The 17,650-nt window shown below is 36.8% G+C and overlaps 1 protein-coding gene across 7 annotated transcripts in view; it reads right to left on the bottom strand.

Moving 5' to 3' along the window:
- The window catches only part of SMARCA2 (SWI/SNF related, matrix associated, actin dependent regulator of chromatin, subfamily a, member 2), a 110,598-nt gene that overhangs the window by 15,942 nt on the left and 77,006 nt on the right, over positions 1-17,650 (bottom strand). For 6 of the 7 annotated variants that reach the window (XM_057406086.1, XM_057406089.1, XM_057406087.1 and 3 more), the window contains 2 exons: positions 15,751-15,969; positions 1,585-1,802 (listed from right to left, as the gene is read on the bottom strand). In XM_057406086.1, the coding sequence (XP_057262069.1) occupies positions 1,585-1,802; positions 15,751-15,969 (437 nt within the window). Of the gene's footprint in view, positions 1-1,584; positions 1,803-3,602; positions 3,711-15,750; positions 15,970-17,650 lie in introns of those variants that run through there. The other variant, XM_057406092.1, reaches the window with a different exon arrangement.

A 17,650-nucleotide genomic window follows, 5' to 3' on the forward strand; every position in this document is an offset into this window, starting at 1 on the left:
TGGAGAACTCAGTTTAACAGTCATTGTTAATTCCTAACAGAACAGAGCTCCATACACTTCTTAGAGTGGGAACTAATTCTGTCTTGCGTAAATGTGGGCTCCCGGGTGAGGCAACAGGATACTTTATCACTAAGTAATAGCACAGTTGTTAACTTTGACACAGCTTAGGTATGAACTTCCTGGGGCGCAAGTGAGAGGCAAAAATCTTCCAACTTCTCCAGTAATTATCAGTAGCTAAACTCTACTAGAAGAAGTAACTTTGCTTGCTATTTTAGAAAGGAGAAGTAGGCACCATGATCAGAAATGCTTGGCTTCAGGAGAAATATTAAGGCTAGGGATACAAAATGAAGAGATGATTCCTTGCAGCCCTGACTAAAATAAGTGAACTTAAACACTGTTTCCTTCTCAGCTATTCTGTTAGTCCAGATTCACAGCAAGCTGTGTACACTGAGTTTGTAGTCAGTTTCTTGCTCATCCTATCTGCTTCTGTGAATACTGTTCTGATGCAATAAACTTTTTGATGTACTCTATAGACAGGCCAAAGATCACAGAATGCTTCATTTCAACAGTTGTGTGCCAAAAAAGTCAGGCATCCCAGCCCTGTCTGCTTTGCCACGTACACCCTGAATTAAACTTGTACAAGCAGACCCAGAACAGGAGTTGCAGAAAAGGAAGGAGAGCAACTTGCCATTTTATGTGACAGACTGAAAGCTGTTTAAATGCAGAAATTATATTGTTACCTAACACAAATACTTCTTGATTCTCTCTGAATGCCCTTAATACTCATTTAGCTTGTGATTTCTCTTTATATGAATTAAGTTATTCAATGTACAGCAAAGAAGGGGTAAGTAAACATGAAGGCTTTACTGATTTTTGACAAATATGAGTTAAAAAATATAACTTCCTCAAACAAGTCTGATTCAAGATGCTATTAACTAATTCTCAGTTTCTTCCTCATGAAGTATAGATGATTTTCAGTTTGAAAACCTGAAAAACTGAAGTATTCACATTAGAAGCACTATTTTTGCTAAGGTCCAGAAGTTCAGCATTTTGTCATGCTAAAACCAGGAACTTGTTGACGAGCAGGCTTCCATCTCAGCTGTGGACAACTAATTATGCTCAGTTTTAACTTTGGCAGCTCAGAGGCTCATGATACGAGTCTGGTATTTTTTGGACAGTCTTTCCGGTCATAACGAGACCCATGTTATCTTGCATTAATAAATCTGTAGCCGTGTACTTGAAAAGATAAATCTTCACACACTGCACCACTAAACTGAAGAAAAATTACACTCAAATTAAACGTTCTTAAGTACACTTCCTGAGCAGAGTGACTCCATTTTTAAGCAGAAGCTCTGTGACTACTTTTTTGAGTTTCAACAACTTCCTATCAGATGGATATTTTAAAAAAACTCTACAAAAATTAAGACTTACAGGATCTGGCCCTAAGAAGAATTACTTTTCAGAAATACTCTCTCAGCAAACCCTTCTAACCACTGAAAACAAAAATGAAACCATTAAAAAACGCACAGAGAAATACCATCAGAAGGAGACAGCACATGAAACAGAGATCATCTGCAAGCTCACCTATCCTTGTAGTTTATCACAGTATCAATGATTGCATTCATTTGTTTTGTCAGTTTGGGTGGGTTGGGTGACAACTTCTCTGCAGGAGGTCTCCCTCTTCTTTTCTTTGCTTTCTCTCCCTCCTCCTTTCCAGAATCTTTGTCCACATTTCTTCGTCTCTTCCTTTTTTTAAGCCGGACTTCCTCTTCCATTTCTTCCAAGTTGCCGTCTTCAATTGCCTGACAAACATGGATTCAAAAAGTATGATTTTTAAACAAAAGAGATATTACAAAGGGAAATAACAATCTCTATTAAAAACAAAACCCCAACTCCACAGGATGCAGATAATTCAATTAAAAATATTCAGCTTATTTCTAAACAAGAGAGCTTGTTTACATACAAGAGTACAAGAAGAAACTGAGTTACTGGCAATCAAAGAGACACTAAATATTAAATTGTTCTGAGAAGTCCATTATCATCTAAATATATGCATGTGTATCTGAACCTTGAATTCCACACCAAATCAGTTTCACACACAATAACAGCCCGTGGTACTATGTCAGTAAATGTACAACAAACATTCATTTGTTCATGTCAGTGGCAGTTCTGGCTTATGTCGTTCCATGCAAAACAGACTTTGATCTCACATGTTTTCTAACAGGACAGTCTAAACAGCACTCAGCTCCCAAAGGCAGATCACACACAGTTCTTTGTGCACACAAACAACACACAGATACTTCATGCAGTAACGACTCCTCTTTTCCGAATAGTTTAAGCAACTTCCCGATTGTCATGAGGGTTAAAACCATTTCTAAAATGGTATAGTAACCAGCATAGTAACCAACAGATAGGCAGAAGCACTGACAGTACAGTGTTTTACTATAAAAAGCACTCATAACATGGGCTGCAAAAAAAAAAAAGAAAAGCAAACAGAAAACAAAACTGCACACAGAGTCACAAACAATGGACACTCATTTCAATTACCTGAATGTATGCTTTTAACCAGACCCAGCAGCACTATGCAGAGGGATAAAAAAAAATTGCTACAAAAAGCCAAACTACAAATAAAGGGAACCTGCTCACACACTACAAGATCTATGTGAAAAAGCAAGAAGCTGAACTTTTCTTGATTTGGGCTAGCCAATAAAAGACAATAAACAGAAATACTGGGTCATAAGAGAACTGAAATTAAAGATACAAAAGTAAGGAAAAAATCTTAAAACTAGGCTTTCTGATTAATGCTTTCTCAGAACATAACTGATGTTGATATTTGTCCCTTTTGCCTCTCAATATTGCCTTGAGTACATGCAAATGCTAATCAATCCTTTCTCGTAGCTGAAAGAGCTCTAATCATAAGCAATTACCTTCATTTCTCCACAGCACTAAACATGGCTAATATTTATGATCATGTGAGCATAACAATCAATATAAAAAGAGTGATTACAGCCCAGACATAATTTTTCTCAATTGTGCACAATGTCTCTTGAAAAAAACGTTTTGTGAACAAAACCTCATGCACGACACAAAACAACCTGGCATGTTAAAACCAGTGGGATTTATAAATCGGTTTCCTATGCATCCTCCAACGTGCAAATCCACAGAATAAACACGAACACAGAATCCTGAGGGACAGCCTGAAACTAGGCCTTAATAATCAAAAGACAATTTACATCATGCTTCTACATCGTTCAGTTAACCACTATGAAGGAAGCTTGAGATCTGATGAGTTAGGAAGAAAAAAAGGAAAAAGAGAAATCTGCACACAAATTCATTAATATTAATTTGAATAAAGCTGGACACCCACTACAAACCACTGCAGCTAAAGATTAAGAAAAGGAAATTTCTCTGCATCATCTTAGAAGCAAGAAAAGCTAATAATAAATACAGCAAGGCTGTCAATTAATGTCACTGCTCCCCGTTAGTACTCAGTTGTACACTGAAATACAGAGAACACTGACTTCTGATGTGTTACACACCTACGCATGCCTGTGATGTAGTTCTACTGAATCTTCAGGACGGCAATGAAAAAGGATATTTACCTTACCACTATCAGCAGGCCGACTATCGGAAATCACAGTTAGTGGGGATAAAATTAACAAGCCAGCAAAGCAGCGAGCTGCTAGTCTCTTCATCAGCTGATCAGGAAAAAAAAGAGAGCTGGGGAAAGGCTATGTTTTCATATACAAGTAATTTTATTTTACTGAAAATTTAATACTGAAAAGATTGTGGATACTCAAATCTGCTGTTTCATTCTACCTACAACAAGGCCCGAAGCCTTCCTCCTTCAGCCTGCTTCAATATTGACGACTACTTATCATATTTCTCCCCTTATTATTCTAGGCATCCAAATTAGATTTTTAGCTGGGCAGTAACTGGTTCTTGTTAGCATTTTAACAGCACGATTAGACAATTCCTTGTACTATTTTAAAGCTGAAATAAATTGCATGCATTTTAAAAATGCATTTATTACAGAAAATGTATTCTTATTGCTCCACAGTGAACAGATCCTGTTTTGCTTACTAACACTGATAAAAAATCCACTCTGATTTGTGAGAAATTAAGAAGAAAAAAAAAAACAAAAAGCCCCACACCACCCACACCCTCTCCCCCAAAAAAAGCCAAAAAACCAAAAACCAAATTAACCTATTGTTTTGAAACTTCAGTAACATTTTGCGGTCCTTCACAGAAAACTGCTACTCACTTGACTAAAATATATTTGTATTTTTGTTTGCTTGACAAAACCCAAAAGTGGTGCTGCCCTGAAAGTTTACTAACATCTTATTTTAGAATTCTGCATAAAATCCTTGTTTGCATTCAGTAATATTTTGGAAAAAAAACCTGAGGACTAAAAAGATAAAAGTAAAAATTCTTTTTGTTTGTTTTTTAAAATATCACATATAGCAATATAGTAAAGAAAAAAAAAACCCACCCTAAAATCCAAGTAAAGTAACATATATACTCTTGCACTCTCAAAATTAGCGACTAGCAGATAGCAAATTAATTCTTAACATACTACAGATCTGCAAACCAATACTTAACTGTCTACTTAGCTAGTAATGTATCAGTTACTATACCCAGCTTTCAAAATTTACATCCATGAATGTAAAGTCAGTTTTCCTCAATTTTTTAGTGACACCACTTGAAAATCAGTGTGACAATACCAGCAGTCCAAAACTCTTGTTATTGTGGCTCCTAACATTAGTTCTCAAGTGCAAATTAATATTTTGCATATAAACAGTAATATTTAAAACTAAACCTGTATGATTTATGCTTCCTTAAAATATGGCTTAAAATGGCTTAAAAAAAACTCGCATAAATCAATTATCAGAAGATAAATTAATGCTCAGTGCCTTTGTCTAGAGATATGATCCATGCATGTGTGTATTAGCAATAAAGTATTTACTAAACTAATTCATCTGACTGAGCTCTTTGTTAGAAAAGCTTACTATTCTAGGCTGAAGTGCCACACCGAAAAGAATGCCCTTCCAAACCTTCACCAGTACGATAATGATACAAATCCCAGAAACAAATCTCTCAGTTCCAGATGATGGGCTGTGCAAGACTGCCAGATAGCACAGACATCTCCCATGCTCAAATGCCTCTGGATTAGTGAGGTGAACAGTAAGGGAGTCAAGGAAAACAGTACACAAATAAAAATTTAACACTTTCCTTCCCTTAAGGAAACAGGACACGAGTACAATAAATTTTGGAGACTACTTTTTTTGAAAGAAAGCTCTGAAAATTTAATATCAAATTCTGCAGAGGGTTGGGAACCTCATGAAAGACAGAGATGCCAGTGAAGGTGCGAGGACCCAGTGTTAAGCCCAGTACTGACAAAATGTTCCTGCTTTTCTGAATTTATTGCTGCATCCTGGTCCACGTACAAAAAGCAGTTTCCTTGCTAAAGAGTTAAGAGCACAAGAATTTTTAAGAAAGAACATAATGACCACAGATTAAAGAGACAAACTGCCTTCCTCAAAAAAGAAGTGCCCCCCCCCCCCCCCCAATCCAAAAGTGGATTTTTTTTTAGAAGGCAATTCTTAAGTTACTTCTGAGACCGCTGGCCTTCCTATGGCTGCTTGCAACTACATTTTCCTCTTCAGAAAGAAAATTAGGTGTTTTGAGGTAGAAGTAGGGAACACGGATATGGCTACACCACCACCATAGAAAGAAAGCAAAGATCAAATGGAAGCTGTTTTGTTTCCCCATTTGAAGAGTGGGACATTATAGATGTATTCTTCACTTCCTGGGAGCATGACACAGCACCATAACTGAGCACCTTTTCAGTACAGAATTAGGGACCTAAGTAACTACTAAAAGCTATACCTCTGGGTTTTGTATCATGAGTTCAACAGTTGTTAGTTTTATATTAGTTTTGAATTCATCTTACAAGAATCAGGCGATCCAAGTGTGGTCAACACGGTGAATCAATGGGGGTGCTCAGCATAAAATCAGTTTTGGTGTCTAAAGCCTGTCTCTAAGATTGCAATGAGACAACATTGTAAAACAGTTGTTTTGATTGAAGATTAACTACAGTATTGTTATAAGAGGAAGTTAAGGCATAGCAAAAGCTATTAATACAACTTATAGTCAAAGAAAGAGTACCCACAAAATAAAAGTGGAACCATGTAGTAAGTCTTCCTCATAATGCTGAAAGTATGTTCAGGTTAAATGGGAAACAAACAGAACACAAGATCTCTTCCTGTATCCCTCCCTGATTTTATCTTAATGAAATGAACATTAAGATGGTTTGGCCCCTTCCCTCCAGATATCAGTGCCCCATATACAGGATTAAAGCTTTTATCCTCAGTGCTTCCCTTCTGATCTGAGAAACCAACCTAACCTAGGAGCAGCAGAAAGAGGCAGTGGAGGGATGAGGGGCTGGGTGGTAGAGAATCCAAACAAATTCTGTGCCAGAAACTATCGATTTCAACCTCTTATTCTTTCTCACTCAACTGTTCTGTTGTTGTGGGCTGTGTTCATTTTATTCCTAAATCTTCCCACCTTCTTTTTAGATGGCTAGACTACCCACTGAACAACTCGTGTCACGTGGAGTAATAGCCTGTTTCTAAACACACCGAAAAAATTCCCTCATTCAAGACCAGAGGAGAATATACTGTGGACTTCTGAAATACTGCGCATGAAAGTTGCCAGATGATAAACAAATATATTCTGACATGAACATTATAACAGCATATATACCTATATTTCATATACCTGAAATAGATGGTATCCTCCACATTTCAGATTGCCTTCAGATTGCTCAGAACCTTACAGCATATTGATGACTCAAAGAGTAAACAGCGTTAACATTCTGGCATTGGAAATAGTTGCAGTTATCTTTGGAAAAATAATTGGAAGCAAAATTTACAGACTGAATGAATACAACTAAAGAAAGACACTGCAAGGCTATCACTTATGAAAATACTGCAAGCAAATTTATGGGGAAAAAAATAACAATCTTTACAGACACACAGTTATAAAGAAATACACTTAATATGACCAAAGCTATCCTTCAAGACTAATTTAGCAGAATTAATTATAGTTTGCAACTGTAACCTCAAATAACTAAATGACAACAAAACAGGAAATAACTAAGATTGAGCCATGGCATGTGGGGATTTTTGAGAAGTTATTATTATATATATAGTTATACTCAGTTTTTAAACTGTAAATTCAAATATTCTGGAGAAAATTATCAATTATTTAATGTGCATGTATGAATATTCAGTGGATATAATCAAGACATATAAAAATAGCTATTTACTTTTGTATATTTGCTTTTGTCCACAAGATTTATAAACAAAACTATTAAGTCATGACTGGCTACGCTTTTTCTTTTGTACAGAAAGCCCTGATATCTTCAAGTATCCCTTGCTAACAGTGAATCAGATCAAAAAATAAAGATGAAGACTTCTAAGAACCTGTCAACAAGCTTGATAAGGAAAGCTAAATTGTGTGCGTTTTTGATACTTACAGGTGCTGGATGCTTGCTTAAGTAAAATGGATGGGCAGAAAATCCAAGAAAACCTCTTGAAAGGAACTTAAGTAGGAAGCATTATTTCATACTAATCATGGAAAGGTTCTGTTTAGGGAAGAGGGCTCTGACTGCCAACAAGTCTTCCCTGGTACCTGTTACAGACTTTCCATTTGTGAATGATCTATTACATGCATTTCTTACCAGCACAGAAAAAAAGCTGATGGAAGATACTTGTTCTCTGGCTTCAGATTCACAAGCAATCCATCTTGAAGTAAAATCTATCATGACAAGATGCCTCATTTTTCCCCCTTTATCTTCTTCTGTATGACAGAGATGCATATGTTTGTTGCATAGACATGATTCTGGAGCATTTAGTGACTAGGTTTTTCAGTGAGGAACAGTGGAAGAGGAATGTTTTCTTCCTTTTTTATTTCTGTCAGCATTTTCTCCGTGACTTATCCAGAATTCTGATTCAGGAAAAGCTATTTCAGCAGTGTAGGGGACAGTACAGAAATACAGAATAATAGAATGGTCACGACTGGTAAGGACCTTAAGATTATTGACCCCGCTGCCATGGGCAGGGACACCTCCCACTAGACCATGACAAAGGTACTGTAAGACAATCAGTATTCCAGTTAAGCTTTTTTTTCTTGACCAAGTACATATCTTCCTTAAAAGAGGGGGCAAGGAAAATTAAATGCATGAGAAAATTACCTTTGCTGAGGGGTGTCAAGGGGAGATTACTTTTCTCTCTTTTTCCTAAATTCCTTTAAAGTAATTAGCATAGAATTTGGTGAACAGCGTAACATTTTTGTGTCCTACAACAGATGTTCTATTTTCCTTGTCATCTCACCATTTAGAATGAAAATAAAATTGAGGTTGCTATGGCTTAGTTTTTACTGTGGGCTTCACTTCCAGGTCTTCCTTCTTTGGTCTAAAATATTTTACTGGAGGGATATATCCCACTTCTGAGATACTTTTTTATTTCCATTTTTTAGGATTTAATAAAACAAATAAACTTACAAATAAAATTTAAGACAATTTAGTAAAGCTGCAGTGAAGTCATGAAAATACTCAACAATAAAGACCAGATCCCAAATTAAAAAAAAAAACAAACCACCATGAATTCTACAACATTCCTATGATTTACTGTCTCCCAGTCTGATAAGGAGATCAAGAATACAAAAGCTGATCAGAAACACATTTATATCTGACCACTAATAAACACTTATATAGGATGGCTTCCCAATATTGAGACAAGGATTTCATGTTACTGGTTACCTTGTCTTTCATAAAATACTGTTGCAGTTGCCAAAGGAAGCAAACTACGTGAAGTCTTCACTCATGACATGCTGAAGATAGGCTGAGTTCTTCAGGTAGTCTGAAACTTTCCTGTTCTTTCATAGTTAATAAGTTATTACTTCCATATTTGTTTACATGCAAGAAGAGACATACTGCTTTCATTTAAGTTGTGTGTTTCTATAAAAGAAGCAGTGCTCTGCGTATGTACACTGATACAGCAAAAGGATTACTGCTGCCTGTTGCACCAGCTGCATGGAAAACACTGCTGTGAAGCTTCCCATCACCTACACAGATGACCTGTATTCAAAAGTTTGATTAGGTGACAAAATATCTCTTACTGCATATGACCTATCATCATTACTGTCAAGGCATGTCAGAGAACATAACAGTACAGTGGACCAAGTATTGAAATGTTTACTGCTTCTCTTTCTGCTGCCAAATGCCCCTAGCAACAATGCTGTTTTAAACTTTCAATGCAGACTTTTTTTTTTCTTTTTTGTGGATTTTGTAAAGTATTTAATAGCTGCTTTTGTTTCAGTTTTGGAAGTTGATCTGAATTTTGACCTTCCACACAAAGAGTACTGTGGGCATTTTAACCACACGGCTGATTTTTTTTTCATGCAAAATTTAACATTTGAAACAGTAATAATATAACAATGGCTGAAATCTAGAGTTTTAGCTCATGATTGCCAGGCTACATAAACATGGTACTTCACAAAAGTACAGCTATTTGAAAGAAAATGCAATTTATTTTAGGCTAATGTTAACTATACTGATCAAATCTTTTATAAATACACAAGGGTGTTTGTATGAGACTATTATACTAATGTTTTGTACGGGAGAATACATGTACAATTTCAATCGGAATTGTGTTAATAATATTTGCTACTTTACATGCAACATCACATGGACAAAATCACAGACTAAAAAAAGAATCACATGAAAATACAGCAGGATGTTTTACTGATAGCTACTCCTTTGAAATACGTAGTCAGACTTCCTGACTTGAGGTCTTTCTAACACAAAAACTATTTTTGAAACACTAAAAATTGCTTTATTAAGAGTATCTCTCAAATACTGAAGAGATATTTCAAAGCACACTGTTAGTTTCCAAAATTAATACTCTCAATCCTGCCTCTAGATTCTGACAAACAAACATGTCTTGCCAAAACACAGAACCAAAGCTATCAGGTAGATAGCTTTAAATTCCCTCTCATACATCAAGAGCCATGAAAAGCCCCTTTCATCTAAACTGCTTCACAAGTTTTAATGTCTCTGCAAGTTAAAAGTAGCCTTTTTTCCTTTTCTTGAATAGATTCCCAACAGAATTTCCTGAAAAGGGTGTGAAAGACAGTAACAGAACATAACATGGCTTGGTTTTGTGAGACCTTAGTCATGTCCAACTTCCTAATCCTTCAAGGAATCAGCTTCCCCATGCATAAAACTTGCAAGCCTCAACTTGCGTATTAGAATAGTACCTGGGGCATTCTGATGGTTGCTTGTCACAAAACAGACAACACCCTGAGTTGGTGGACTTTTTAAGCCTTCAGTGACAAAGTCTTTTAGATGTGACTTGTTTTCCTAGAGCTCACCAAATTCAATTGGTCTTGCACTTCAACACTACAAAGCAAAGTTTAGATCAGAAAGCAATTTTCTTCAAATGCCCTGGGCAAATACTTAACTGTTAAGCAGATTTGGCAGCAAGTCAGAAACTTTGCAATTGTAACCAGAAATGCTACAGCGGAGTAAGAAAGAAAACCAGGGGTGGAGAGGTATAGTGTACATGCACTTTCTCCTCCTTCATGGAATCCCAGTCCCTAGTATAGACCATAAAAAACCTCCATTACAATTAACAACCAACAGATGAAAAGTGAAGGTAAAATAATTATCAAATCTAATGCTGATTTTTTGTACCGCTATTTCAGTATTTAATTAAGACTACTGTAAGACTAAACTTCACTACCAAAGTTTACCAAACCATGTCTTAAAATATCTTCTTAGTCTTGATACTAAAGTTGTATACATAAAATTGAGGCTTTCTCAGAAAATACAAACTTAACTGAAAAGCATTCGGTAATTCATGACAAGTTGTATTAACAAGCTGGCCCAGCTATACTATTTCTGGTGCCAGATTTAATTCTTAACTATTAGAGAGTATGTACAAGCAAAATCTTATGCAGCGCTCGAGCTGATGAGGAAAACAGCTGAAAACACATTTAGCGTTTAGATTTATTAAACAACACATTCACATTATCAGCAAACAGAAACAAAAGAGAAAATTTATGTCACAGTTTTGTTAAAAACTATTCACCAGATATTCTGTATGTGTGAAAACCACCAGTGGTTTTCTTTAAATTTAATAAACTGACCAAATGCTAGAATTTCACTTACAATTTTTATATCAGCAAAACAAGTAGCCCACAATAGCTGATGTGTTTGCATGTCTGCATGAGGCAAATGAGACACTGTTTTGGACTCGAGTTTTTCCCTGGCGAACATGGTAAGCTATTTCAAATAAACTGCACAACTAGGGAAGAAAACTTCATTCGTATCACCTCTGCAGCAATTAAATTGAGTTAGAAGCTGAATCCAGGTGCAATTTCATTAAGAGTCTTGTAACTACTCAAACAAATCCTCAGATTCTTGAAGCCTGTCCTAAGCAATGGAGCCCTTAGTAGATGACTCCTCTATAAAACAATCCGCTATGGGATCCAGCAAAGTATTCTGCAGTCCTGTTAGAAGTGGTGAAGGGACAGAACCTGCTATAAAGCATGAAATACTTCAAGATTACAAAAGCTTCATAGGATCAGGAAGCAAACTCCTCCTTTGTGTTTTTGTGTGTGGTTTCTGTGGAGGTTTTTTTTTGGTTTGGTTTTTTTTTGGCTTTTTTTTTTTTTTTTAGAAAATATGGTTGTCATGCCAACAGCTACAGAACAGCAGGCTGCAGCGACAGCTAGTGATGAAGCCCTTTGTGTCGTACAGCTTCCCTGGGAGGCTGTTACAGAATTACAGGTTGCTCAGGCCAGCAGCACAATCTTACTGAACACTGTGTTTGTTCACAGGTTTGGCTTCTGTAATTATTTTGTCTTCTCCTTCCAAACTCAGGTACTTGACCTCCTAGCAAGCAGGGAGCTGGTATACTTGGTCAGCATACATGCGTGCATACAAACCTTGAGATGTGTGGCAGATTCTGTGGGGATCTGCCATGACCTTAACTAAATACTTCAGTGTTGGGTGCATCAACAGAGGGATAAGGATCTAACTGAAAAGGAGCAGGCAGCTGATCACCACAGTCCGAGCTGTGGCTGCTGACTGAGGCAAAACTCCTCAGAAACAAAGAGATCTAACCAACTTCCGTAAGACACATAATATAAAAGACACAGCTGAGGACTGGATATCGGTATTATGAAACCAACTTACTGGTCAGAAATGCAAAGTTTTACTCCAGAAAACCCCATGAGAAGGCAGCTATAAAGCTGTAAGAGGAGCCATAGCAAAAGAAACAATGAAGGGAATCACTTGCTGCTAGTACATAAATCTCATTCTTCTGTACACTGCAATAAAATAGAAGCATTTATAGCTGTTTTGGAGAGTGCATGATACAGAATATGAGGTAAAAGGGTATTTTATGAATTAATGTACTATTCTTAATTCAGAATTTACTGGCCCTTTTTTGCAGTTTTACTGACCTAAGTAGTTCACTGCATCCAAGTTAACACAAAATAATTAATTCATAATATTGTTACAGGTTATAGTGATGAAACCACAAGTTACAAACGATCATCAATTATCTACCACAATTTTGTATGTTTCTACGAAGATTCCACTGAAAATGTACAAGACTATTACCACTTTTTCTATACTTTCCAGAGAATGTACTACAGAAAAAAACACACTCTCAAAGACCTGAAACTGATGGTGGTGGGAGGCCAATGGGTGTGACAAAGAACTCCCATTTCTGTGTGTCTTTTACACACACATACAAACACATAGCAAATAAAGATGAAAAACCACAGAAAACTCGACTAAGATTTCAGTATCCAGCCACTGGAGTTTTAATTCTGAACCTGCATAAGCAGTGGTACATTATAATTCCTCTGAAGTCTAAAAGTACAGACAGTTCTTACAATTGCATTTGTTTCAACATACTCCCAAGTTCACCTGAAAATATAAGTATATATACAATAGACTCACAATAGTGACTGCAATGCACTGTGAAGCAATATGATTTAGCTTCAGCTTAGCTAATTTGAGAACATGCTTACCAACTGAATAGGGAGGAAAAGGAAAACTTTTCTCAACAGAATAACAAGCCATGTTGAAAAAGGGGTAGCATATGTATCATCTGGACTAGCAAATTTTCTGACCTGACCTCACTCAACAGTCTCAGAAGCAGTGAAAACAGCTGCCATGAAAAAAAACAGAGAACTGGTAAGAAATTGTTTCCTCAATAGTCCTTAATGGCTCTTTATTAAATGGTGCAGTGTTCTTCAGTGCTCTTAAGTGTCTGCAGGAAGACAGAATAGGAAGTATGCCTACTAAATCTACAAAGAACACCAAGCTTGCCAGGAGTTCGCCTGAGGACAGGCTTAAAATTCCGAGTAATTTTGGTGAAGAAAACTTGGATATCATTCAACAAGGGCGTATGTTAAATCCTCTTACTAGGAAGGAAAAATCAACTACACAAAACATGACTCTGAAAATCTGGCCAGGAAGTAGATCCACAGTAAAGGATTAAGGGGTTATAATGGATCAAAAATTTAACATAAGTCAATACCTTTAGCGTTAAAAAAATGAAATACTGAATTATAAGGCATAATTATCCTAGAAATTATGCAAGAGAACTCCACCTCCTCACTGAAATGGCACTGCACCTGGAATTTTGTCGCCTAGCTTTTGGCCAAACTTGTAGAAATGCGTCGGTCACACATAGAGCAGCTAGGGGAAATCAGTGAAAACAATCAAGAGATCTAGAAAACTGCTATTATGGGAGAAGAATGAATGAGCAGTGGTTGTTAACCTCAAGAATTGACTGAAGAATGAAACATCTTTTCTAAGACACACAGAAATGTTGAAAAAAGAAAAGCAGCAGCCTGTTCCGCATGACCAGAGTGATCAGAACAAGAAGTAATTGGCTTAAAAGCCAAGAGGAAAATTCAGATTAAATACAAAGGAAAGCTGAATAGGTAAATACACTCCCCTTCTAAATTCACCATTATGAAAGGCTTTAAAGAACAGATGAATATCTAGTATAAAGGATACAGGGGTGGCTGATTCCACCCTAAGTAGGAAGATGGATCAGATGATATTTCAGGGCTGGCATTTTTGACAGTGAAGTGCTTAACGCAAACATCATAAACAACTCAGGACAAAAACCATAAAAGCCAAAGGTGAAGTGTATGTTGCCATAGTGAGAGTATTCCATCATTAAAAATAATTAGCTTAAAATGACCTTGAGTAGATGTACACTATCAACTCCACTGTAGGAGTAATGGGTAATGGGTAAATGTTCGAGATAGAAGTTTATGTTTCTAGGTCTTTCTTCTCCACTGACTACTTGAAAATACCAAGTACCAAACTACTGCAGTTTCATAAACTTGCTTAGACTTACAGCTGATGTATAATGCAAAACTTGCTCCCTAAGCAGCAGCAGAAACTCAATTAGCTCTTAGCACAGTTTTGCACAATGCACTCTCAAAATCATCACATTTATAACGGAAGTAGGTAAGATTTCTATGCATTTGTAGTAAGTTGTACACAAAACCTACACTGTACATGCTGCATTAGGTCTGTAATTACGTTATGACAAAACTCACCTCTGTCCATCGATGTGGACTAGTTTTGCACATACAGTATTTTACCGATATCTTTTGGAAATCATAACATTATCAAAGAATCACAGAATGATTTGGGTTGGAAGGTATCTTTAAAGATCATCCAGTTTAAAAACACTGCCATGGGCAGGGGCACCTCTCACTAAACCAGGTTGCTCAAAGCCCGGTCCAACCTGCCATGAACACTGGCACACTTTCACTGGCCCATCTCTCCAGCCTATCAAGGTCCCTCAGGATGGCATCCCCTCCCTCTGGCGTATCAACCAAACCACATAGCTTGGTGTCACTGGCAAACTTGCTGAGGGTGCATCAGTCTCACTGTCCATATCTCAAACAAAGTTGTTGACATATGTTAAAAACAGATTTCCTGGTTTTGAAAAGACTTTCCAACAATCAATCCTCATGTCCTTACCACCCATTACTGTCATTCTGAAAAAGTACATGCATTAGAATTCATCAGATGTGTATTTCACAGAAGAATGGCAGAAATCTTCAAGTACAGCAAAATCACAGATTTGGTGTGAGTTAAGTTTAGAATCTTTATTTAAATTCTTGTATCATTTATCAAGAGTCTTAATCTCAATGGAGCTAAGAAATGCTCAGGACTTGGATATGAAACAGTATGAGAGAAAAAAGACTGGTCAAAGTTTCCAAATTCTTAAGAGGTGTTTAAAAACAGTAACAAAATGAAGCTTCTGCAGCACAGAAAGCTGTAATATACCCAGATCACTGGTCTTCTTTCACTGTGAAAGCATTCTTGATACACCTTTAAGACAGCACTTATGGAATTAAGATGTAAGAAATATGTCAAGATTCATGGCAATAGAATAATTACATGAAAAAACTATCCTGATTCAGCATTTAATAACACTGACTTAAGTTTCAGCAATGCAGCTTAAAATCTACTTATGCCTTCAACACAGCAGCAAAAGCTGAATAACAAGAATATTTAGGCCTTGACTATAATATTGTGCTTTTTCTTCCTGGTGCAACTGCAGTCTTCAAATAGGAAAAAGAAACAACACAAATGAATAAATTTCAACTGTGAAGGACAAAAAAGGGATAACCTACCCGCAGCCACTGTTTCTCTGTAAGAGCATCACTGTAGTCCACATCCCTGCGTTGACGGGATCCTCTTCCGAATATTTTCTCCTCCTCTTCTTCACATGTAAGCCTTTCAACTTCAGCATCATCCTTAATAATCCAAGATGGTAATTCATCTTCCTCCATCAAGCGGGGCTTACGCTTGGGGTTTCTTGCATCCTCCCTGCGACGGTCCATGTCCATGCGCTACAATGGCAGTTGGAAAAGGATAAAACGATTTCAAGGGCAAATATTAAGTGGACCATGGAAACCCCTGGCTATCTAATGATACCTGAAACTTTAAACCAAGTCCTTTGCAGTTATTCCCCTTCCATAATCTTCTAAATACTTTTTAAATGCAGCTATAAAAAGTAGCTACATTTGATGATTTTCAGTCAAGTTCATTACTCCATAACTAGCTTTTACTGAGGTAACTGAGACAACTTAGCAGCAGCTAAGTGATACAAAGCAGATCACAAGAACACTTGTGTTAATTAAACACATCTTTTCCTTTTCAGGACAGGTTTTATGATTTCTTTGTATTCATAAATGTGATCTGCAGATAACTAATCATGCCTTTACAACATTCTCATGAGGTGTTACGTAACTAGAAAGAGTAACTGAAAACACACTAGTTTTGTGAGCCTGGATATCAGAAGAAAACTTAGAAGCTAGTATTAGAAAAAGGGAATGGAGAGAAGAATTCAGAAAAAATCTTGCCTACACAGTGCCAGCCATGCTTAAAGCAAACATGCTTAAAGAACTGAATTTTTCTTGATCTTATTGCTATACTAGGCCAAAAAAAAACCCAAAACCAACATATAAAAATGTCAGATAAGATTAGGTAAAGTGTTAAGAATATTTGAAAGTAATGTTAAGATGTTAAGCTGAAGTTGAAATTATCACATAAATTTATTTCAAGTGTGGTAAACAATCACCTCATACAACAGATATGGACACTTGAGGATACATTTAAATGGCCTACTGTATATTTGCCAGTGAGGTGCTTTATAATCCTCTGAGGGAAACATCCACCTCTCTCTATTGACTATATGCTGAGCTGGGCTTCTATGGTCCTGTGAATCCCATTTGCATTTTTTAAGGAGCCCATATCAGGTAATATGAATAGCCTTTTAAATAGGCCTTTTGAAGTACTGAAACAGCAATAAGTTGCTAAGCAGAGAAAACAAATAGATGGCCACCAAGCACTTAGTTTCCATATTTAAAAAATTAACATAAATAGACTGGCATCAGAATTGTCTGTAGCATCACAACAGGCTACTGCTTTGGCCCACAGACGTTTGTAAAAAGCGTTCTCAGATATGCACAAACCCCTTGTGTGCATGATGCTGCGCTTATACAGGATGCTAACTAGACATATCATCCTTTCATATATCCATCCAAGACACAGATATGCATAAATTCAGAGATACTATCTATCTATAGAGGCAACTCAAATCCAGCCAAATTTACCAACCGAGGCTTAACGATGGCACTGTTCAATATGCTCAATCTTCTTTCATCTTGACACTTCTCAAATACAAAGATTCCTGTAATACTACCTCAGGCACAGCATCTTACAAGCCGTCTTTATTATCTCGTCTGTTGCCCAATCTGATTTCTAAACTCAGTGAAAAGCAGAATGCAAGATGCGCATCTTCAGTCTGTAGGCCCAACTACATTCAAGATGCAACTACAAATACATGTGGGTTTTCACCGTCCTTCATTACCTCAGACAATGACAAATAGGCTGTATAGCCTTTAGTGTTTTAGAGCAGACTTCTGTATTTCATCATTTAAAGAACACCTCATTCAATCTGAATTAATTTCAAAAAATTTCTCATCCCAGCCAGACAACTGGCTTGGTTTATTGTTAACTTGGCAACCA

The sequence above is a fragment of the Pezoporus wallicus genome, unplaced genomic scaffold (genome assembly GCF_028554395.1).
Source record: "Pezoporus wallicus isolate ANWC-B61680 ecotype Strahan unplaced genomic scaffold, APGP_CSIRO_Pwel_v1 contig_7506, whole genome shotgun sequence".
Classification (NCBI taxonomy): Eukaryota; Metazoa; Chordata; class Aves; order Psittaciformes; family Psittacidae; genus Pezoporus; species Pezoporus wallicus.